The following is a 25,000-nucleotide window of genomic DNA, read 5'->3' as shown; positions in this document are numbered from 1 at the left end:
GCCTCCTCGTTGCTTTTATTTGCAAGCAAGTTGGGTAATCTTTGATCCGATTGCCAAGTGTCGAAGGCAGAATACAAATGAAAAAAAAAAAGAATAAAATCTGGTTTTGATTTTCTAGCGGACTTCAGCTGCACACAATAACACAGCCAGGGGATAGAAGATTGAAGAAAAGTAATGAAGTCGCGCAAAAGCCCTCGGACGGGGTCATTGGTTGCGTCTGAAATGGCAGCCTATTCCTTATATGGTAGTGCACTACATTTGACAAGGGCCCCATAAGGTGCCATCAAAGATGGAGCCACACAGTGGACGCTGAGCAGCGAAGTTCAGATTGTTTGCTTCATTCACATTTAGAAGCAGAATGAATGGGAAATCATTTTGTTCATAAGAAGGTGTTTAAATTGTACTAGATTTAGAGTAATGTTCATTTCTGAAATAGACAACTAGGCTACACAAAGAAACCAGAGGAGGAAGGACAGGGGCTAGTACATCTTCATTCACCATCTCAATAAACAGACTGTACAGAGCTGCAACAGTAGCTTTGACTACAACACAGCGCCCTACTATAAACGTTTCACCTATGCTAGTATTTTTTTGCAAAAGCCACGGATCCTTTTCAAACGCTGGGACGTGACAGCAGGCTTTACTGCATATTAAATTCTATCATCCTTGTAATTAAATATTTGATAAATGTCTGTAAAAAAAGAAAATAGCACCATTAACTTTTTGGGGAGAAATTTCAATTGTCTTTGGGCAAAAGTCACTTAGAGGTGTGATATTTTAGCACACTTTGTACATTCCATTTAGAGTACCTTTGCATGCTAATACTGCCAGAGAGACCCTGGCATATATTCATTATTTCTTATTTGGATATCTGATTATTTGCATTTCTCATTTAAAAGACAGAAACACTTTAGAGAGGTAGATAGCAGTTATTTAGGAGTTTGATATAGTTGAACCAATTCAAGAATTTATGTGAACGTGACCCTAGATAAAGGGATGTAGATATGAATTCCAGGACAGCAGCCTCTATTTTGGCTCTACGAATGTGGCAGCAATTGCAGAGGGCTTCAGAAAGAATTGACTTGTTCCACATGTTGTTGTGTTACAGCCTGAATTGAAAATGAAAAAAATGTAGATAATGGCCTTCACACAGTATCCCATTATGTCAAAGTGGAATCGTGTTTTTTGAAGTATTAAAAAAATGCCATGAAAATGAAAAGCTGAAATGTCAATAAGTATTCAACCCCTTAGTTATGGCAAGCCTAAATACATTCAGGAGTAACAAGATCTCTGTAGTCCACATACAATTATCTGTAAGGTCCCTCAGTCGAGCAGTGAATTACAAAAATAGATTTAACCACAAAGACCAGGAAGGTTTTTCAATGCCTCGCAAAAAAGAGAACTTATTGGTTGAAAAAAAAAGAAAAGCAGACAATGAATATTCCTTTGAACATGATGAAGCTATTCCTTACAGGTTGGATGATGTATCAATACACCCAATCACTACAAAGATACAGGCATCCTTCCTAACTCAGTTGCTGGAGAGGAAGGAAACCGCTCAGGGATTTCACCATGAGGCCAAAGGTGACTAAAACAGTTCAAATCAAATCAAATTTTATTGGTCACATACACATGATTAGCAGATGTTATTGTGGGTGTAGCGAAATACTTGTGCCTCTAGCTCTGACAGTGCAGTAATATCTAACAAGTCATATCTAACAAATTACACAACATATACCCAATACACACAAATCTAGGTAGGAATGAGTTAATACTATATACATACGGATGAGCGATGCCAGAGCGGAACGGACTAAGACACAGTAGAATAGTATAGAAAACAGTATATACATTTGAGATGAGTAATGCAAGATATGTAAACATTATTAAGTGCATTATTAAGTTAATGAGATACCGTAGAAAAGTATAGAAAAAGTATATACATATGAGATGAGTAATGCCAAATATGTAAACATTAAGTGATTAAGATACCGTAGAATAGCATAGTATACACATGAGATGAGTAATGCCAGATAAGTGGCCAGTGATTTCTAGTCTATGCCTAAAGGCAGCAGCTAGTGATGGCTGTTTAACAGTCTGATGGCGAGATAGAAGCTGTTTTTCAGGCTCTCGGTCACATCTTTGATGCACCTGTACTGACCTCGCCTTATGGATGATAGCGGGGTGAATAGGCAGGGCCTTGGTGGTTGATGTCCTTGATGATCTTTTTGGACATCCTGTGACATCGGGTGCTGTAGGTGTCCTGGAGGGCAGTTAGTTTGCCCCCAGTAATGCGTTGGGCCGACTGCACCACCCTCTGGAGAGCCTTGTGGTTGTGGGCGGTGCAGTTGCCGTACCATGCGGTGATACAGCCTGACAGGATGCTTTCAATTGTGCATCTGTAAAAGTTTGTGAGGGTTTTAGGTGACAAGCCACATTTATTTAGCCTCCTGAGGTTGAAAAGGCGCTGTTGCACCTCCTTCACCACACTGTCTGTGTGGGTGGTCCATTTCAGTTTGTCAGCGATGTGTACGCCAAGGAATTTGAAGCTTTCCACCTTACTTACGTAAATGAGATATTTCTGTATTTAATTTGCAATACATTTGTAAAGATGTCTAAAAACATGTTTTCACTTTGTCATTATGGGATATTGTGAGTAGATGGGTAAAACTAAACATATTTAATCCATTTTGAATTCAGGTTGTAAGAGAACAAAATGTGGAACAAGTCAGGGGTATGAATACTTTCTGAATGCAGTGCACATGTCAAGAGAGGAATCTAATCATTTGATATATTATTATAGATTGTTAATAACCAAAGCAATCCATACTCAATGTAGAAACACAGTTGCTGGTTTCAACCAGTCAAAAGAGAGCATGTGAATTCTCAACTATAAGGGGCATGAAACGACAGTTTCCTGACACTTGTTTCAGAATGCATATTTAGATTTATTTCACAAAACAGTGATTGTCATATTCAAAATAACTTATCTCCACAATAAAAGTCTTGGCAAAACTCACCAACGCACTATAAACTATTCTACAAAGTCAAAATAGTCATACCTATTGGAAAAGTTACAGCCTCACCATCCAACACAAACTAAGTCATAAAGCCGGGTGAACTCTGAACATCTACCCATAATTCCCGGCTGATGAAGAAGGGGCTGATGGGAGCCAGGCAGCAGTCCGCCCAGACTAAAAAGTCTCGCCGGAAATGTCCCTGTCCTGCTTTAAAGTGACACTCCACTTCCTTTAATTACATTTTCACCAGGCAGTAATAACCTGGGGTCAGTTCTAAGCGTGCTGTACCTTGATATACCTAAGACCCACTCCATATGCACATTGGTGTGGTGTGGCATATCACTGGTGTGGCATGGCCCTTAACATATGCCCAGTGAGCAGAATGGGGGATGATGATGACAACGGTGGGCCCTCCTCCCCTCCTGTTATTCTCCCTCCCACCACCCTCCCCCTGCCACCTCTCATCCTCATGTCCCCCCCCCCCTCCATGTCCCTCCCCCGTTGCGCTGCAGTCAGCCAGACTGGCTGGTTGAAATTGGGGCCTCGGGGCAGACAAGCTGTCTGGGAGCAGCGGCAGATAAGGCCCCATTGATTTTACATACATACATACATAGACACACAGGCAGGCCAGCATAAGTATATGCCACTGACACCTGGCAGGGCTCAGATGACCTGAATAATCCCACTCTGAGGAGCTAGATATTCTATCACTTGGGGCGACAGAGGCAGGAGTAGGTAGGGGGACACAACACCTACCCTGATAAACTTTGCTGTAATGTGAGGCATGGTAAACCCCTTCTGTAGCTCAGTTGGTAGAGCATGGCGCTTGTAACGCCAGGGTAGTGGGTTCAATCCCCGGGACCACCCATACGTAGAATGTATGCACACATGACTGTAAGTCGCTTTGGATAAAAGCGTCTGCTAAATGGCATATATTATTATTATTATTATTAATGGCAACATCGCCCAAATATCACCAGAGTGCCGGGTGTCGTTTGGTCACTGACTGGGGGCTGTTTCGTCAAGCTGGTTAACTGGATTTATGTCCCCTGTGACCAAACGAACATGGTCTAATCTGAAGGGATCAATGAGAGAGTGATGGGGTTACTGAGAGGAAGAAGTGTCCAACCACCCCTGCCTCCAGGGAGATATGGTACGTTCCAACTCTGGGCACAGACTGGCTGACAGGCGGCTGGACAAACTGACTGACTGACTGACACAAGATCTACAGCAGTCTATTTTGGACAAATAACACACACCACCACTTTTTCCATGGATGTCAATGATGTTAGCTGACAATTCTGCTGCACTTTCACAAATTTCCTCCATGTTGAAAAAATGGAGGAAGAGTTGATGACGGGGCTGTGGTTGTGCTGGGCTATGCTGTGGCTGGGCTATGCTGTGGCTGGGCTATGCTGTGGCTGTGTATATATACGCATCCGTGTGCGTGAGTCCATGCATGTTGGTTTGGTTGTGTGGTCAACACCTTCCCGTTCTGTGAGAGAGTGAGTCAAAGGCATGGAGACAGAGCCTACAGCAACTCCTGTAATGTGACAGACAGTATCCTCTGACGGTGTCCTGCTAAGCTCTTGTATATTGCACTGTTCTTCAGGTCCAAACCACCAAGGCTCAGGGAGAAACGCATCACACACCACCGGCACCAGAGAGTAGAGCAGCATCCCAAATGGCTCCCTATTCCCTATATAGTGCAGGGTAAGGTAGGATAGGGTACCATTTGGAATATGGCCTAGTTGACTCAGAACACAGCTTTACAATTCCACAATAATATTCAATCCATGTTAAAATCACAGGGACAATCTGAACACACACGAAAGTTATCTTGTAAGAGTAATCTCTCCCCTCTTAACTGATATTCTGTGACATTTCCATGAATCACGTACAGATACTATGTTCTTCCATAACTCTGTGTAAAGCATGCTTAGCTTTGCCTTGTACTGTATGAAATACAAATGCTACCTTCTTCGTCACCATGAACACCAACAGTCTGGTGTGCATCCCAAATGGCACGCTAATCCTTTATTTAGTGCTCTACTTTTGACCAAAACCCTATGGCCCTGGTCAAATGAAGTGCACTATATAGGGAATAGGGAGCCATTTGGGATGCAGTTCTGGAGTATCATTATTTGCCAGGGGATTTTGAGAAGCAGCAGCTTGTTATTGAGACTGAAGCGTTGAAGTGTTGAAGCTCCGAGCTGTTTATCATTACATGCTCTCTCCTCTCTCTCTCCTCCCGCTCTCCTCCCTCTCTCATCTCTCTCTCCTCCCTCTCTCCTCTCTCTCTCTCCTCTCTCTCTTCTCTCTCTCTCTCCTCCCTCTCTCCTCTCTCTCTCCTCCCTCTCTCCTCTCTCTCTCCTCCCGCTCTCCTCCCTCTCTCCTCTCTCTCTCTCCTCCCTCTCTCCTCTCTCTCTCCTCCCCCTCTCCTCCCGCTCTCCTCCCTCTCTCCTCTCTCGCTCTCCTCTCTTCTCTCCGCTCTGTGATCTTCCCCAACAATTTAATTAGAGGAGAATAACTAAACAAGACAGGGTTCCCTCAGGATTACCATTTGACCAGCATCCAGCCATGTTAAAAACTTTATGGTCCCATGGAAAATGATTCAGACTCGGGAACATCAACGAGGGAGACGGCAGAGAGGAGCATATGGTCTCAGCAATAATAACAAAGCGTTATGGCCGCCAGGAGAGACGCACCTTTGCTTTATACACACCTTAATGCGTGGTGGGGGCAACGTTAGTGTCTTCATCTCACACATTATTACCCCAGTGACATGTCACATTGCTCTTCTATGTGGCATTTTTACACAGGCTCGAATTAATGACCTCAAAGAGCACCTGTTGTTTTTAGGAACATTAGGAATTAATGGGACGCCGGAAAGAAACAGTGTTGTCGTAGAAGGAGGCCATTTTCCTATGTTCTCCATTATAACTAGGTTGGATGTTTGATTCCACAATCAATTCCCAACGTATGAAGCTTAAGGACATGAGCTATATGAAGTACACAAGGCCACCATGATCACAAGCTAACATCTCCGCAGCACGCGCATTAAAAGAGCATTAAAGAACTTCAGGCGAACCTCCTACGTTGATAATGCCTGATGGATGAACCACAAACACCACCTGTTGGACGATACCCGTGACTTTATCATCCCACCATTCGGGTGACGTCACCCCGTCATCCATCCCTCCATCCATAAGATGACACCTCTCATCCTGCTCCCGTCAACATCCTCCTGTGGTATTTACCCGACCCCCGTGCCCCCTCGTCAAAGAGTCAGGACGGGTCCATACACACAGTGCTGAGAGGAGATTTGTGGCTCCTTCCCTGACCTTCCCCCCCACCACAATGGCCGCGCTCTAATTAGGCAATGCATCTGATCGTCATTAACAGCTATGGGATAATGAATCACTGGCTCGTCTCTGTGTTAATTTGCTGTAACCAAGCGGCTAATGGATGTCAGAGCTGACTGATCACACTGATTGTGGTGATTTCTAATTGCAACAAAACAATTTAAAAGCAGCAGGATTATTTATGTCGTCGCCTACGAAGAGGAAAGAGGGATGCGCCGTGCCCACTACTAAAGTAAAATACCTGGAGAGGGGAGGAGGGGAGAGGGGAGGAGGGGAGAGGGGAGGAGGGGAGAGGAGGGGGGCGGGGGAAGAGGAGAGAGGAGAGGAGAGGAGGGGGGAGGAGAGGAGGGGAGAGGAGAGGAGGAGAAGGAGAGGAGGAGGGGAAAGAAAAGGAGACACTGTACAGATAGCCAGCTGGCTATGCTATGCATGGGAGGAAAAAAGGGATTGTGTTTCTCATTTGGTTCAGAAGAAGAAGAAAAGATTATGGTCAGAAGAAGGAAGAGCGAGGAGCGATGCTGTGAAGATTGCACCTCCACGTCGCACGGCCCCTTGGGAAATCCAGCCGAGCTGTGCTGGTGCTCTGACATGGCTGCTCATATCCTTCTGATGCACAAACACAAATACATTTCTCTCTCTCTCTCTGCCTCTCTGGGTAAGTGGAAAGGATGCCTCCTTCCACCAAAATCAGATCTGAGCGTAATTACCAAATCACAATTGGCAATTAAACAATGAGCAATCGTAACCTAGAATGACTACGCCGGTAATCACACATTAAATGCAAGGAACATAAATTGGGTTTCACACATTTTGAGCTACAAATAATTGTGTGTGAATTTTGTGTCTGTTGCTCCCGTGCGTGTGTGTGCGTTTGTTGCATTTTGTCTTGTCAAATTATTCATGCTACCACCACCATTGCTTTAGAGTTCATTTATGAAATATTTCATATTCACATCATGCACAACTACGTGTCCCTCCCTCCCTCCTTCCCATGCCCAGTAACTTCTAACTGGGAAGCTTTAGCTGTTTCTTATGCTAATAGCAGCAACCCTTCCCATCTCCCCCTTCTGTTTGTTTATTTTGCTGAGTGAGCACTGGATAGCCGTGGGCTAGAGGAAGAGGAGACGAGAGGGAGAGCGGGTGGACTTCAGTCAGTGGCAAGCGGACAGGCACGCGGGCGGGGCAGGCAGGTGGTGGCGGTTGGGAGGTGGGAAATGGGGGATATGAGGGGGGAAATGGAGTCTGCATGCAGCCAGTTTACCTTGGGGCTGGCTAGTGGACCCGTGGACTCTGCCTCCTGAGAGGCCTCAGCCTCAGTGGCCAGGATGTGGGCTTTGATGGCATCCAGAGTGCGCAGCATCCAGCTGTGCTGGCGGCGGATCTGCCTCTGGAGCTCCTGCCACTGGTGTACGGTCATCTGGAGCATGTCCCTCAGGCCTGGACAGATAATAAAGAGAGAGAGAGAGGGGGAGGGAGAGGGAGAGAAGATATATTAAAGATAGAGAGGGAGGGAAGAATGTAGGAGACCGAGACCCAGAGAGAGAGAGAGAGAGAGAGAGAGAGAGAGAGAGAGAGAGAGAGAGAGAGAGAGAGCAAGGCAGGGTGGGGTAAAGAAAGAAAGAAGGAGAGAGAGAGAGAGAGAGAGAGAGAGAGAGAGAGAGAGAGAGAGCAAGGCAGGGCGGGGTAAAGAAAGAGAGAGAGAGAGAGAGAGAGAGAGGGAGAGAGAGAGAGAGAGCAAGGCAGGGCGGGGTAAAGAAAGAGAGAGAGAGAGAGAGAGAGAGAGAGAGAGAGAGAGAGAGAGAGAGAGAGAGAGAGGGGAGGGGCGGGGAAATAAAGAGAGAGAGGGAAGGATGGAGGAGACCCAGAGAGAGAGAGAAAGAGAGAGAGAGAGAGAGAGAGAGAGAGAGAGAGAGAGAGAGAGAGAGAGAGAGAGAGAGAGAGAGAGAGAGAGAGAGAGAGAGAGAGAGAGAGAGCAAGGCATAGCAGGGTAAAGAAAGAGAGAGAGAGAGAGAGAGAGAGAGAGAGAGAGAGAGAGAGAGAGAGAGAGAGAGGGAGAGAGAGAGAGAGAGAGATGAGGTGAATGGCCAACATCCAGTCTTTTGGATTATCCAACCAACCCTCTTAAAATCCTTCATTCATGACTCTGTATGTACGGATATTTAGCATTTTATTATGATCAACTATTTGACCCATTATCATAGTAATTGTATACCTTCTTCATTGGTCTTTAGAAAGGGATTCCATAGCCTGAGTGAGGTAGTAATGCTCTTCATTTGATATTACCAGGAATTCTTCAGTGGTCCACCTCGCTCTCTCTGAATGCTGAACACAGATGCCTACGTGATCTGCCCTGTACTATGTTCACTAATGTATATGTACACACCAGTATGTGTACTGCATGTGATAAGTCGCTGGTTTAGAGTTAATCCCTTCCCACACCTGCAGAACCATCAGCATGTTACTCCAGCCCTGTCTTTCTACCAGCAGCCATGATTCACCCAAATCCTGTTTGTTCAAAGTAATTAAAAAGTGCAAATCAAGATGAATGAGCCAGGGCAGAATGTGACCCTGTAATCCACACGCACGCACAAAGGCACGCACATATGCATGTACACGCACAAACACACTGACTGTAGTATCTATTGAGTGACTGGCTGCTCAACAATGTCACACACTGCTCATACCTGTGGAATTATCATGACTGATCTGCAGAGTTGCTAGGAAACCGGTATTAGTGTCTGCATTGCGGGAAGTAGGGAGAGAGATTTGCTAAGAATTGTGTCGTCCAATAGTAAGCGAGTGAAGGTACTAGGAACCAATGCAGATGAGATGTGGATGAAAGAAGGGAGGGAGAGAGAGAGAGAGAGAGAGAGAGAGAGAGAGAGAGAGAGAGAGAGAGAGAGAGAGAGAGAGAGAGAGAGAGAGAGAGAGAGAGAGAGAGAGAGAGAGAGAGAGAGAGAGAGAGAGAGAGAGAGAGAGAGAGAGAGAGAGAGAGAGAGAGAGAGAGAGAGAGAGAGAGAGAGAGAGATGTACTAGGAACCAATGCAGATGAGATGTGGATGAAAGAAGGGAGGGAGAGAGAGAGAGAGAGAGAGAGAGAGAGAGAGAGAGAGAGAGAGAGAATGAGAGAATGAGAGAGAGAGAGAGAGAGAGAGAGAGAGAGAGAGAGAGAGAGAGAGAGAGAGAGAGAGAGAGAGAGAGAGAGAGAGAGAGAGAGAGAGAGAGAGAGAGAGAGAGAGAGAGAGAGAGAGAGAGAGAGAGACAGAGAGAGAGAGAGAGAGAGGTAGAGACAGAGAGAGAGAGAGAGAGGTAGAGACAGAGAGAGAGGTAGAGACAGAGAGAGAGAGAGAGGGAGAGAGAGAGAGAGAGAGGAGAGAGAGAGAGAGAGAGAGAGAGAGAGAGAGAGAGAGAGAGAGAGAGAGAGAGAGAGAGAGAGAGAGAGAGAGAGAGAGAGAGAGAGAGAGAGAGAGAGAGAGAGAGAGAGAGAGAGAGAGGGAGAGAGAGAGAGAGAGAGAGAGAATGGGAGAGAGCTGATTCTAGTGAATCACAGTAGGGCTCTTCTCACCTCTCCTCTCTTCTCCTCTCTCCTGTCAGAGCTTTTCAAACAGCTCCAGGATCCTGGAGGCCATCTGCATTTTTAATGGTGGGCAGCTTAAGAGCCAGCGAGGAGACAACTCGCCAACTGGGAGGTCAGCTTAGCGGATTTGTACATTTGCTGAGCGCTTGGCTGGCTGGCTGGCTGGATGCTTTAGGTGAATAATCGGCCCAGCAGAGAGGAGAGAACGTCTGGATGATGGCCTCTGACTCAAGTCCTGCTGTTCCTAATTCCACCTCTCTTCATATACACAGTGCCTCCTCCCTCTCTTTTTCCTCTCTCTTGCTCCCTCTCTTCACATACAGTACACGGCACCTCGCTCTCTCTCCTCTCTATCATTTCTCTCCCTCTCCACCCCTTTCACTCTCCACCTCTCCTCTCTGTCATTTCTCGACCCAGTCACAAGCACCAATCTCTCCCAGCCTGCCCGGACTCACTCACTCACTCGCTCAATCCACTGCAGATAGAATGCCATTGGTAATGTATGTTGAAAAAGGCCGTTTCTTTCCCCCCTTCCCCTTGCTTGAGAAGCGGTTACTTTAAGATTTATACATTCTGAAGGTCAGTATGTTAATATAAACATTAATAATAAATGTGAGGGTTGAGAGCAGTGAGAGCCGTACCTGATTTGTGGGAGATGATGACTTCCAGCAGCTGCCTGCCTTCTTCCAGGACACAGTCTTTCAGGGAACAGTGACTGTCCACGTTCAGCTTGAAGCTCTGTAGAACCAGACACAATGTATTAGTACACAGTCTTTCAGGGAACAGTGACTGTCCACGTTCAGCTTGAAGCTCTGTAGAACCAGACACAATGTATTAGTACACAGTCTTTCAGGGAACAGTGACTGTCCACGTTCAGCTTGAAGCTCTGTAGAACCAGACACAATGTATTAGTACACAGTCTTTCAGGGAACAGTGACTGTCCACGTTCAGCTTGAAGCTCTGTAGAACCAGACACAATGTATTAGTACACAGTCTTTCAGGGAACAGTGACTGTCCACGTTCAGCTTGAAGCTCTGTAGAACCAGACACAATGTATTAGTACACAGTCTTTCAGGGAACAGAGACTGTCCACGTTCAGCATGAAGCTCTGTAGAACCAGACACAATATGGCACACATGACGACACCTCAACTAGTCAACTTACTAGATGTTACGTGTTCATTTCTCTCTCTAATAAACAAGATACCACACACACTCAAACATAAACACATGCAATGTGTTTTTGAGCATCAGAACAAAAAAATAAACATGAAAATGATACTGATAGTAATTCACACACTTATACACAAAGCACACAAGTGTATAAACTCATATATAACACCCCTGGTACAATCCCACAAGTCCATGAAATATTGGAAATCAGTTACCATATTAAAAACTGCAAACATTTGCTTCCATCCCATGGTAAAACTTGTAGAATTGCAACAAACTTGCTTTAAAACAGCAACATCTCTATGCCTCATAGCAAATTTTTCAGAATTGCAGGAAATGAACTTTAAAACGTAAATATTTTCTCTTCGCTGTCATGAGGGGGGAAATGTTTTGCTCACAAGGTGGGGGGTATGGATGTGTGTACGCAGACCCACAAGCTAATGTGGCCCCTCATGATGAGTTCAGATTTTTTGTGGCCCACACCCCACCACAGTTGCTCTAGAATCCCCCTCTTCCAACAGATCACTCCTCCATCCCTTAAAGGCAGGGCCGGTCCTGGACATTCTGCTGCCCTAGGCGAGACAAAAAAATTGCAGTTCCAACAAGAATAGTCCCAGTAAGCAAAATAACATTGAAAAGACGTCTAAAATACGTATTTTCTGGACATTGAAATCAAGTTCATTTTCGGTTCTGAAGTTGAAAATATGTCATTTATAGACGTCTACGTTTGGGCCAAATCAAGGCTGGTCCAGACTTAGACAAAACTTGACCCAAACATAGACATCTATAATTAATTCAGATTTCGTCTTGAACGGACCAAAAAAAACTAAGTCAGTGGATGTGGAAAACAAGGCCAGTCAAGACTGGCACAAAAAAAAAGACACCCAAAATGCGCCAGAGTCGGTCCGTGCTTACTGAGGTATAGCCTACAACAGGGATGGGCAACTCCAGTCCTCGGGGGGCCGTCCCTAATCAACACAGCTGATGAAACTAATTGCATCCTAAACTGAAGATCATGATGAGTTGATTATTACTGTCAGATGTGTTAGCTGGGGCAAAAGTGTGACACCAATCAGGTCAGGTTTCTCTCCAGCCTGTAGGCTACAGAAAAGGCCACATACTCTTATAACCATATGCTATATCTGATACATGATTTGTGTCAGATCATTGTTTTGGCGTAATGTTGGTGGAGCGCTGCAGCGATGCATCTCTTCCCGCAGCACCCTGGAGATGCGCGCTCAGAATGGACAAGATACATCATTTGCCTCCCTGCCTTTGACAACGTGGGAGTTGCTTCCCATAGGGCAGCATCAGCGCTCACCTAAAAATCACATAGGCCACTGGTTGAGAGAAATTGTCATTGTTTTCGGGCAGAATTATGTGAATTTGTATGTGTTGTTGGAGGTACATCTTAGTCAGTTTAGTTCAAAATGCCGCCCTCGTCAATCTGCCGCCGTAGGCGGCCATCCTAATCCTGCCTAATGAGCGGGCCGACCCTGCTTAAAGGGATCTATCATCCACCCATCCCCTAACTCTCCAACTTGTTCAATATTCCCCCAAGCGCCCTTATTACTGTGATGTCTCAATTCCGCTATTGTTATTCTCTTTAAAAATACCCCAAACACTCCTCTTTCTCTCTCCCGTCTCTCTTTCCCCCAATACTCTTCCCCCTCAATCCCATCTCTCCGTGGGTGCTGCTATGAAAACTTTCATGTTGATTGGTTTTGATAATACCCAAGGAGCCGGTGCAGAGCCGAGTGCTCTCGTGGTGCTAAGAGTAATCAAAGTGGAGAGAGAGAGATATGGGGAGTGAGAGAGAGAGAGAGAGAGAGAGATGGAGAGTGAAAGCGAGGGAGAGAACATTATGCTGGGACCTGGAGGGAGGTGGGGCTGTGCTTTTGAAGATGTGATGGGTGGTTAGGGGGTGGAGGGAGGTGGGGGTTGGAGAGGGTCGAGGATGTGCGTACAGAGGGGGGTGAATCAAGAGGGGGGGCAGAGGGGTCCCAGGGGAGTGATGCAGCGAGGCGCCTGGAGCCATCTTCGCCTTAGATTCTCATCTCCTCAGATCTTGGGCCGGCCTGTTGCTGGCGATTAGGGCCTGGTGTGATCTGACCAGCATGCTGAAGGTGTGCCGAGCCAACACAGCCCTGGCTAACTGTATCTGACGGCTTGCCGCCGAGAAAGCAGGGAGAGGAGCAAAGAACGAGGCCCAGCTCTACTCAGCTGGGCGAGATGGATGAAGGGGAATGGGACACCGCACTAACTAAAAGATGCCCTCGTTGACTCGCTCTAACGCTGATCCAGGGACAGCAAAACAGCCGAGATGGAGTTGTTCACACTCACAGCAAGGCCCCGTCAGCAATGGCACCCTATCCCCATAGTGCCTTCAGAAAGCATACGTACCCCTTGACTTATTGCACATGTTCTTTTATTACAGCCTGAATTCAAAATAAATGAAATGTATATATATTTTTAACCTATCAACACACAATACCCCATAATGACAACGTGAAAACATGTTTTGAGACATTTTGTCAAACGTATTGAAAATGAAATACATGAATATCTCATTTACATAAGTATTCACACCCCTGAGTCAACACATGTCAACACATCATCTGTAACCTTTGGCATCGATTACAGATGATATCTTTCTGGGTAAGTCTCTAAGAGCTTTGCACACCTGGGTTGTACAATATTTGCATATTATTTATTTTTTATTCTTCAAGCTCTGTCAAGTTGGTTGTTGATCATTGCTAGTCAACCATTTTCAGGTCTTGTCATAAATTTAATTCAAAACTGGTAAGCAGGCCAACATTCACTGTTGTCTTGGTAAGCAACTCCAGTGTAGATTTGACCTTGTGTTTTAGGTTACTATCCTGCTGAAAGATTAATTTATCTCCCAGTGTCTGGTGGAAAGCAGAAAGAACCAGGTTTTCCTCTAGGATTTTGCCTGTGCTTAGTTCTATTCCGTTTATTTTTGTTCCCAAAAAAACTCCCTAGTGTAGTCCTTGACGGTGGCAAGCATACCCATAACATGATGCAGCCACCACCATGCTTGAAAATAGGAAGAGTCGTACTCAGTAATGTTTTATATTGGATTTGCCCCAAACATAACGCTTTGTATTCAGGACATTAAGTTAATTTCTTTGCTACATTTTGTGCAGTTTTACTTTAGTGCCATATTGCAAACATAACGCATGTTTTGTAATATTTGTATTCTGTACAGACTTCCTTCTTTTCACTATGTCATTTAGGTTAGTATTGTGGAGTAACTACAATGTTGTTGATCCATCGTCAGTTTTTTCCTATCACAGCCATTAAACTCTGTAACTGTTGGCCTCATGGTGAAATCCCTTATCAGTTTCCTTCCTCTCCGGCAATACTGGGTGTATTGATACACCATCCAAAGTGTAATTAATAAACACCATGCTCAAAGGGATATTCACTGTCTGCTTTTTAAATGTTTACCCATCTGCCAATAGGTGCCGTACTTTGCGAGGCATTGGAAAACCTCCCTGGTCTTTGTGGTTGAATCTGTGTTTGAAATTCACTGCTCGACTGAGGGACCTTACAGATAATTGTATGTGTGGGGTACAGAGATGAGGTAGTCATTCAAAAACTCTATTTTTTCACACAGAGTGAGTCCATGCAACTTATGTGACTTGTTACTCCATGCAGTGGTGTGAAGTACTGAAGTGAAAATACTTTAATGTACTACTTAAATCGTTTTTTCAGGGGTAACTGTACTGTACTATTTATATTTTTGACAAAATTACATACTTTTTACTCTACACATTTTCTCTGACACACAAAAGTACTCGTTATATTTTGAATGCTTAGCAGGACTGGAAAATAATCAAATTCACGCACTTATCAAGAGAACATCCCTGGACGTCCCTACTGCCTCTGATCTGGTGGACTCACTAAACACATGCTTCATTTGTAAATGATGTCTGAGTGTTGGAGTGTGCACCTGGTTATCCATACATAAAAATAAAAAATAAAAAATGGTGCTGTCTGGTTCGCTTAATATAAGGAATTAGAAATTAGTTATACTTTTATACTTGATACTTAAGTATATTAAAAACCAAATACTTTTAGACTTTTACTCAAGTAGTATTTTACTGGGTGACTTTCACTTTTACTTCAGTCATTTTTTATTAAGGTATCTTTACTTTTACTGAAGTATGACAATTTTTTCCACCACTGAGTCCACGCAATTTATTACGTGACGTGTTAAGATTGTCATAACTGTCACGAATATTACCGAAGGTGACTCCCCTTCTTGTTCGGGTGGCGCTCGGCGGTCGTCGTCGCCGGTCTACTAGCTATCGCCGATCCGTTGTTCTGTGTTCGTTTAGTTTTGTCTAATTGGTAGCACCTGTTTCTAGTTTGGTTGTTAGGATAGGGCTATATATAGTCTGTTTAGCCCGCTTCTGTTTCGTGCGGGCTTGTTCGTCTGTTTTGTTGTTTGAGTGTATTTTTGTTGGCATTTGGGTTTCACGCTGTCCGTTTATATTTCTGTTCATTTGTGTTTCCACTTTTGTACATGTTATGTTTCCGGGACATTAAAGCGTGTTGTTTTTCCCACATCTTTTGCTCTCTGCGCCTGACTCCACACCTCTTCACTCATTTGCCGTAACAGAAGCCCGCACCACTATATGGAGTCAGCAGGAGCAGCGACCACTCCTCTTCCCACTATGGAGGAGAGAGTCCATCATCACACATCCATCCTCCATCGCCTAGGATCAGCGATGGATCAGATGATGGAGAGGATGGATCGTTGGGAGAGGAATGGTTTCCCTACTACCCCACCGACCCTCCCACCAGCAACTCTACCATCTCCCCCATCTGGATCCGGTTCCAGCGCTCTGCACTTGACGCCTCCGAGGAATTACGATGGAGCAGCGACAGGGTGCCAGGGATTCCTGCTGCAATTAGACCTCTACCTGGCCACCATTCGACCGGCCCCCTCGGAGGAGGAGAGAGTAGGGGTCCTCATCACCTGCCTGACCGGTAGAGCCCTAGAGTGGGCTAATGCGGTCTGGAACGGGCCCGACTCGGCGAAAGACAACTACCCGGAGTTCATCCGCCGTTTCAGGGCCGTGTTCGATCACCCTCCAGAGGGTCGTGCGGCGGGTGAGAGATTGTTCCATCTGAGACCGGGGACGAGGAGCGCGCAGGACTTCGCGCTGGAGTTCTGGACCTTGGCTGCGGGAGCAGGGTGGAACGACAGGGCCCTGATAGACCATTACAGGTGTAGCCTGAAAGAGGACGTCCGTAGGGAGCTGGCCTGTCGGGATACTACACTTGGCCTGGATGGACTGATAGACCTGTCGATCCGGTTGGACCATCTGCTAGCTGTTCGTGGACGTTCTGAATGGACGTTCTGAAAGGGTCCTGTCAGTTCTACCTCCTGATCCTCCTGTCCCTATCCCGATGGAGCTAGGAGGTACCGCGTCAAGGGAGATCGGAGGAGGAAGCTCCTCCTGTACCAGTTGTGGCCGGAGAGGGCACACGTCTGGTCGGTGCTGGAGGAATTCATCTGGGAATCATGAGGGCAGGCAGGTCACCCCAGGTGAGTAAGCACCACACTCTCCCAGAGTTTCCTGTTGGTCACATGTTCCTATTAATTTGTTTCCTAAATTATTCTCCTTCTCTCCAGCATAAGGCACTGGTAGATTCAGGCGCAGCTGGAAACTTTATAGATCGCGGACTCACTCAGAGGTTGAGGATTCCGTTAGTAAAAGTAAACCCCCCTTTTCCCGTGCACTCTTTAGATTGTCGACCATTAGGGTCAGGGCTGGTGAAGAGAGCCACAATTTCGTTGGAGATGATTACGCAGGGGAATCACAAGGAGCGAATTAGTTTGTTCCTTATCAATTCACCTGCATTTCCAGTTGTTCTGGGGATTCCCTGGCTAGCTATTCATAATCCTATGATTTCGTGGAAACAGGGAACTCTACAGGGGTGGTCTGATGAATGTTCAGGCAGGTGTGTAGGGGTTTCCATCGGTGCTACAACGGTGGAGAGTCCAGACCAGGTTTCCACCGTGCGCATTCCAGCTGAGTATGACGATTTGGCTATCGTTTTCAGTAAAAAGAAAGCGACCCAATTACCACCCCATAGGCAGGGGGATTGCGTGATAAATCTCCAGGTTAACGCTGCACTCCCCAGGAGTCATGTGTATCCTTTGTCCCAGGAGGAGAAGGTGGCTATGGAAAATTATATCACCGAGGCTCTGGGACAGGGGTACATTCAGCCCTCCATGTCACCTGTCTCTTCGAGTTTCTTTTTTGTGAAGAAAAAAAATGGTGGTTTGCGTCCGTGTATTGATTATAGAGGTCTAAATTCCATCACAGTGGGTTTTAGTTACCCACTACCTCTCATTGCTACGGTAGTGGAATCATTTCACGGAGCGCAGTTCTTCACTAAACTGGATCTCAGGAGTGCTTATAATTTGGTGCGTATTCGGGAGGGAGATGAGTGGAAAACTGCATTTAGCACTACGTCGTCATGCCATACGGTTTAAAGAATGCTCCAGCTATATTTCAATCCTTCGTGGATGAAATACTCAGAGACCTGCACGGACAGGGTGTAGTGGTTTATATTGACAATATTTTGATCTACTCCGCTACACGCACTGCGCATGTATCTCTTGTGCGCAAGGTTCTTAGATGACTGCTGGAGCATGACCTGTATGTGAAGGCGGAGAAATGTGAGTTTTCCAAACAATCAGTTTCCTTCCTGGGTTATCGCATTTCCAGCTCTGGTTTGGTAATGGAGGGTGACCGCGTTAAGGCCGTGCGCAATTGGCCGACTCCGACCACGGTAAAGGAGGTGCAGCGGTTCTTGGGATTTGCCCATTACTACCGGAGGTTTATCCGGGGTTTTGGTCAGGTAGCTGCCCCTATTACCTCACTGCTGAAGGGGGGGCCGGTGCGTTTACAGTGGTCAGCAGAGGCGAACGGAGCTTTTCATAAGTTGAAGGCGATGTTTACTAAGGCGCCGGTGTTGGCACATTCGGACCCTTCTTTGGCGTTTATAGTAGAGGTGGACGCATCCGAGGCTGGGGTTGGAGCGGTGCTCTCACAGCGTTCGGGTGTGCCACCGAAGCTCCGCCCCTGTGCCTTTTTTTCTAAGAAACTCGGGCCAGCGGAGCGGATTATGATGTGGGGGATAGGGAGTTGTTGGCTATGGTTAAGGCCCTGAAGGTGTGGAGACACTGGCTTGAGGGGGCTAAGCACCCTTTCCTTATCTGGACTGACCATCGTAACCTGGAGTATATACGATCAGCTAGGAGACTGAATCCTCGTCAGGCAAGGTGGGCCATGTATTTCACCAGATTTCGTTTCACTATCTCATATAGACCAGGTTCCCTCAACACTAAGGCTGACGCGCTGTCAAGACTCTATGACACTGAGGACAGGTCCATCGATCCTACTCCCATCATTCCGGCAGCTAAGCTGGTGGCACCGGTAGTATGGGATGTGGACGCGGACATCGAGCGGGCGCTAAGGGGGGAACCTACGCCTCCACAGTGTCCGGAGGGTCGTAGGTACGTGCCGCTGGCTGTTCGTGATCAATTGATTCGATGGGCCAGGTATTTATAGGACAGTGAGCGGTCTTGAGAGGAAGTACTGGTGGCCCACTTTGAGGAGGGATGTGCGATTCTATGTTTCCTCCTGTTCGGTGTGCGCCCAGAGTAAGGCTCCTAGACACCTGCCAAGAGGTAAATTACAACCTCTTCCCGTTCCACAACGGCCGTGGACCCATCTTTCGGTGGATTTTCTTACTGACCTCCCCCCCTCTCAGGGTAACACTACTATCCTGGTCGTTGTGGATCGGTTCTCTAAGTCCTGCCGTCTTATCCCATTGCCCGGTCTCCCTACGGCCCTACAGACTGCGGAAGCTCTTTTCACCCATGTCCTCCGGCACTACGGGGTGCCCGAGGATATAGTTTCTGATCGGGGCCCCCAATTTATCTCCCGTGTTTGGAGGGCATTTATGGAACGTCTGGGGGTCTCGGTCAGCCTTACCTCAGGGTATCACCCGGAGAGTAATGGTCAGGTGGAGAGAGTTAACCAGGAGGTGGGTAGGTTTCTGCGGTCGTATTGTCAGGACCGGCCAGGCGAGTGGGCGAGATATATTCCCTGGGCAGAAATAGCCCAGAATTCACTAAGCCATTCTTCTACCAACATGTCACCATTTGAGTGCGTGTTGGGGTACCAGCCGGTCCTGGCACCGTGGCATCAGAGCCAGACTGAGGCTCCTGCGGTGGAGGAGTGGGTACAGCGCTCTAAGGAGACCTGGAGGGCAGTCCAAGAGTCATTACGTCAAGCGAGTATAAGGCAGAAGAAGAGCGCTGACCGTCACCGCAGTGAGGCCCCCGTGTTTGCACCTGGGGACAGGGTCTGGCTCTCGACCCGAAACCTGCCTCTCCGCTTGCCCTGCCGGAAGCTGGGTCCGCAGTGTATAGGGCCATTTAAAGTCCTGAGGAGAATAAATGAGGTTTGTTATCGATTATTACTTCCTTCGTATTATCGTATTAACCCCTCATTTCATGTGTCTCTTCTCAGGCCGGTGGTAGCTGGTCCCATGCAGGAAAATGAGGTACCGGAGGTTCCTCCGCCCCCTCTGGACATCGAGGGGTCCCCGGCGTATAAGATACGAGCTATTCTGGACTCGAGACGCCGGGTGAGAGGCTTGCAGTACCTCGTCGACTGGGAGGGGTACGGTCCGGAGGAGAGGTGCTGGGTTCCGGTGAGGGATATTCTAGACCCATCCATGTTGAGTGAATTCCATCGCCTCCGTCCGGATCGCCCAGCGCCTCGGCCTCCGGGTCGTCCCCGAGGCCGGCGTCAGCGCGCTGCGGGAGCTGCGCGTCAGGAGGGGAGTACTGTCACGAATATTACCGAAGGTGACTCCCCTTCTTGTTCGGGTGGCGCTCAGCGGTCGTCGTCGCCGGTCTACTAGCTATCGCCGATCCGTTGTTCTGTGTTCGTTTAGTTTTGTCTAATTGGTAGCACCTGTTTCTAGTTTGGTTGTTAGGATAGGGTTATATATAGTCTGTTTAGCCCGCTTCTGTTTCGTGCGGGCTTGTTCGTCTGTTTTGTTGTTTGAGTGTATTTTTGTTGGCATTTGGGTTTCACGCTATCCGTTTATATTTCTGTTCATTTGTGTTTCCACTTTTGTACATGTTATGTTTCCGGGACATTAAAGCTTGTTGTTTTTCCCACATCTTTTGCTCTCTGCGCCTGACTCCACACCTCTTCACTCATTTACCGTAACAATAACAAAGGGGTTGAATACTTACTGACTCAAGTCATTTCAGCTTTTCATTTTTTATTCATTTGTAAACATTTCTAAAAACAGAAATCCACTTAGACATTATTGGGTATTGTGGGTAGGCAACTGACACAAAATCTCAATACAATCCATTTTACATTCAGGCTGTAACACAACAAAAAATATGGAAAAAGTCAAGGAGTGTGAATGCTTTCTGAAGGTACTGTATATAGTGCACCCTATCCCCTATATAGAGCACCACTTTGAAAGCAGTGCACTATACAGGGGAGAAGGAGGATAAGGTGCCATTTGGGACGCAAACCCAAAACATCTGATGCTGATCCATATACTGTAAGAGGTGGGACCAAGAGGCCACACACACAAAAATGTAGTTGTTTCAACTAAATATTATTGAGGAACTGGTTCCACTGTCTTTTTTGTTGTTTACTAACCTTTTGGTCAAAGTGTCACCTGAACTTAACATTTTTAGTTGGTCCAAACGTAGCACCAACATGGGAAAACGTAGCTCCAACATGAGAAAACGTAGCACCAACATGAGAAAACGTAGCTCCAACATGAGAAAACGTAGCTCCAACATGAGAAAACGTAGCTCCAACATGAGAAAACGTAGCTCCAACATGAGAAAACGTAGCTCCAACATGAGAAAACATATGCAAAAAAAAAAGCTCAAATAGTATCATATGTTCATTCAACTATAAAATTATTATTTGGGCATCTTACCTAAACAAAGGCCGTGGAACTAGTTACACACACACAGTGTGCAATGTTTTCAGCTAACATATTTGACATACATTGACATTCATGATTACATTGTGCGTGTTCATTTATACAGTAATTAATATTCAACATGTCATCACCTGGGATTTGAACTCAAAACCTCTTGGTTAAAAGCATTCCCATCTTCAATGATGAGAGAAGAGTCAGATTAATTGATAACTGGCACAGACATGGTGTCGTAGCAGGAAGATGGGAATGCCATGAACCAAGAGGTTCTGAGTTCAAATCCCAGGTGATGACATGTTGATAATAATTACTGTATAAATGAACATGCACAATGCAACCATGTATGTTGACGTGTGTCAAATATGTAAGCTGAAAACATGTTAAAAGCACAGTGTGTGTGTGTGTGTGTGTGTGTGTGTGTGTGTGTGTGTGTGTGTGTGTGTGTGTGTGTGTGTGTGTGTGTGTGTGTGTGTGTGTGTGTGTGTGTGTGTGTGTGTGTGTGTGTGTGTGTGTGTGTGTGTGTGTGTGTGTGTGTGTGTGTGTGTGTGTGTGTGTGTAACCAGTTGCACAGCCTTTTTTTTAGTTAAGATGCCCAATTGTTAATTTATAATTGAATGAACACATGAGATAAGCTGAGCAAACACTCATTTTAAATTGACTACATTTATGAACAAAGTTCTCAAGTTAGAGCTTAGTTTGGGCCAACAGTTTTTTAGTTCAGGTAACACTTGGACCTAAAAGTTGATTAAACAAAAAAAGACTGTGGAACCAGTTACTTAATAATAATCAGTTGAAATAACTACATTTGAGGGTTTTTTAAATGTTTTTTTTGTGTGTTGTTTTTACAGTGTATTCATGTTATAGTGGATTCTTCCATTCATTTTTGGACATCATTTACAAAAACATTCCTACCTAGATAGAGCGGGAGTGAATTACCATACCATGTATAGTACTCCGATTCAAGTGCTAGGCTGCAATCTTTAAATGAGACCGAGAAAATCCAGCAAACTTGGTGCCACCAGCGATGAGGGGATATGGGCCTGTGACAGATGGTCACCTGAAGGTATTCGTCAGAGATGACAAGGTAACATCTCCTGGCTGGTGGATTTATGATCCCCCAGATGGACAGAGGATTGATAGCCTCTCGGCTCTGTGATAGCTTAGAACAAGTCAACACTAATACATTAGAACTAGATATCTACCACTGGTGGAAGGAAGTCCCATTCAATTATTTCACAGCAGATTAGAAAGTATTACAAATTATAATATAGCGTTTTTATTCCGAGATTCGACCGTATGGTTTTTAAGTGAAAATGTAGAAGGGCATAGAATAGAACACTAAGCTATCCGTCACACTGTGATATAGGGTATAGCTCTCTACCATGCTGTCTAGATAATGTATGTCTACAGTGTCTATAATAAAACATTGACAGTCGTCGATGATGACCGGCCGTCTAATCCTTTATGAGAAAAGGTAACAGTTTATGCCTTATGCATGCCACATCTTCAAGCTGACATTGTCGATAAATTGTTGACAAATAGTTCATAAACAGTTGATAAATAGTTCTTTGAAATGCCCTTTGTTATACTGTACTTGATCAAAATAGGTACCAATCGTTTCATAACTAAGGATGAAATGTTCATACCATATAAAGTAAGAGAATGTCCTCGCATTTCTCTGGTTTATACTGTGATACAGACACGTGTTTGCTGTGCGATGTGATCTGATATATATTCCATGATGTGTCCAGTGGAGCAGGCAGACTGCAGTGCAGCAGCAGAGAGCATGTGGCCCAAACCGCACCCTATTCCCTACATATTGGTGTATTGGTTTTGACCAGAGCCCACTCGATAGGGAATAGGGTACCCTTTGGGACGCAGCCAGAGAGTTTAGCAGCAGAGACTGGGGGGCTCTGGGTGGATTTAGCTGGGGGCAGGTGGGTTATTGCTGATTTGACACCTCTAGATGTGCTACAGTATGAAGCCGCTGGAACTCGAGCCCCTCGCTCCCCTTGCCTCGCCCCTCTGCTCGCTCCTCTATGGTTTAGGCTGAGGCGAGAGGACTGTAATCCCCACATCACCTCACACAGACAGACACACAGACAGGGCAGAGCCGTCATCTCACCGAGACAGAGGGAGAGTTGAAGAACGCCGTCATGTATGGACGCGTCTGGGGATGTGGAGGGACAGGGCTCATACACACACACACACACACACACACACACACACACACACACACACACACACACACACACACACACACACACACACACACACACACACACACACACACACACACACACACACACACACACACACACACACAGGTTGGGATGGAGTTAAAGCCTGCGGAGGTGTAGTGGAGGATGGAGGATGGTGTTACCGAGGCTCAGAGGTTGCAGAGGAGGTGGGAGTTGGGAAGGCTATGTTAGAAGACATGTGGAAATGAATCGGCTCACTCGGAGCTGGAGAGGAAGATACCTGGCGACTAACATAATAACAACATCAGCTAAAAAAGTGGATTGGAATTTTATTTCCAATTCTATTTGATCAGATTTTCTTTTTATTCACCTTAGCATATTTTCGAGTAGAGTATCATATAGCTAAATGTGATGACATTGAGATTTGACATTGAAATTGTACATGCAAGTGGTTCCTGAGAGAGAGACAGAGAGAGAGAGAGAGAGAGAGAGACAGAGACAGAGAGGGAGAGAGAGAGAGAGAGAGAGAGAGAGAGAGAGAGAGAGAGAGAGAGAGAGAGAGAGAGAGAGAGAGAGAGAGACAGAGAAGTAGAGAGAGAGAGAGAGAGAGAGGTAGAGAGAGAGAGATAGAGAGAGAGAGAGAGAGAAAGAGACAGAGAGAGAGAGAGAGAGAGAGAGAGAGACAGAGAGGTAGAGAGAGAGAGAGACAGAGAGAGAGAGAGAGACAGAGAGAGAGAGGTAGAGACAGAGAGAGAGAGGTAGAGACAGAGAGGTAGAGAGAGGTAGAGGTAGAGAGAGAGAGAGAGAGACAGAGAGAGAGGACAGAGAGGTAGAGACAGAGAGACAGAGAGAGAGAGGTAGAGACAGAGAGAGAGGTAGAGACAGAGAGAGAGGTAGAGACAGAGAGAGAGAGGTAGAGACAGAGAGAGGTAGAGAGAGAGAGAGAGAGAGAGAGAGAGAGAGAGAGAGAGAGAGAGAGAGAGAGAGAGAGAGAGAGAGGCAGAGAGGGATGGGGTTGTATCTATATATTTCCCTGTGTAACTGTCTATGTGTTAAGGGTTGTGACACCCCCTGGCTAGTGGCAACCCCCCACCCCTTCTCTCTAACTGGGGGGCCTCTTGTCCTGACTGTTCATTTGCCACCGGTGCAGAGTGGCCTCGTTAATGTGATTCAAAGAGCTGGATCGGCCATCAAGCTCAATCAATAGCCGTTTCATTTTGCGCCATCTCTCAATGCCTTATAAAGAGGAGTCCGCTCGGCCTGGGCTCGCAGACCTCTCGTTACCGTGCTCCCAGGGGCACCGGAAAGCAGGGCAGCTCGCCGCCGCGCTCAGCAAGACTCATTCCCCTGAACACCCAACCCCCACCACAACGCCAAGTGCCAGCTGGAGCCCAACCCCAAAAACATTCAGTTGGGAGCAGCTCCCCTCAGTGGCCTTGGAGCACAGGTTGACTGAGGAAAACAAGTGCGTCTGGTAGGGCCGTCTCAATCAATACTAGCATTTGAAGCCCATCCCAGTAAAACATAACGACATCTTCCTTCCCCATGACCCAAAATGACAAACGTGGCTGCCCTGCTCCACAACAAAACTCTGATGCTGGTGGAGATATACAGTATGTACCCACACACG

General features: G+C 46.2%; 1 protein-coding gene across 4 annotated transcripts in view; it reads right to left on the bottom strand.

Moving 5' to 3' along the window:
* Nucleotides 1–25,000, bottom strand: part of LOC124001251 (A-kinase anchor protein 6-like) — a 193,060-nt gene that overhangs the window by 103,897 nt on the left and 64,163 nt on the right. For all 4 annotated transcript variants that reach the window (XM_046307903.1, XM_046307900.1, XM_046307901.1 and 1 more), the window contains exons 6-7: nt 10,604–10,700; nt 7,647–7,822 (exon numbers count right to left, since the gene is read on the bottom strand). In XM_046307903.1, coding sequence (XP_046163859.1) covers nt 7,647–7,822; nt 10,604–10,700 — 273 coding nt within the window. The remainder of the gene's footprint in view (nt 1–7,646; nt 7,823–10,603; nt 10,701–25,000) is intronic.

This window comes from Oncorhynchus gorbuscha, linkage group LG17, assembly GCF_021184085.1.
Source record: "Oncorhynchus gorbuscha isolate QuinsamMale2020 ecotype Even-year linkage group LG17, OgorEven_v1.0, whole genome shotgun sequence".
In the NCBI taxonomy this organism is placed as follows: Eukaryota; Metazoa; Chordata; class Actinopteri; order Salmoniformes; family Salmonidae; genus Oncorhynchus; species Oncorhynchus gorbuscha.
This window is presented reverse-complemented; position numbering and strand designations above follow the sequence as displayed.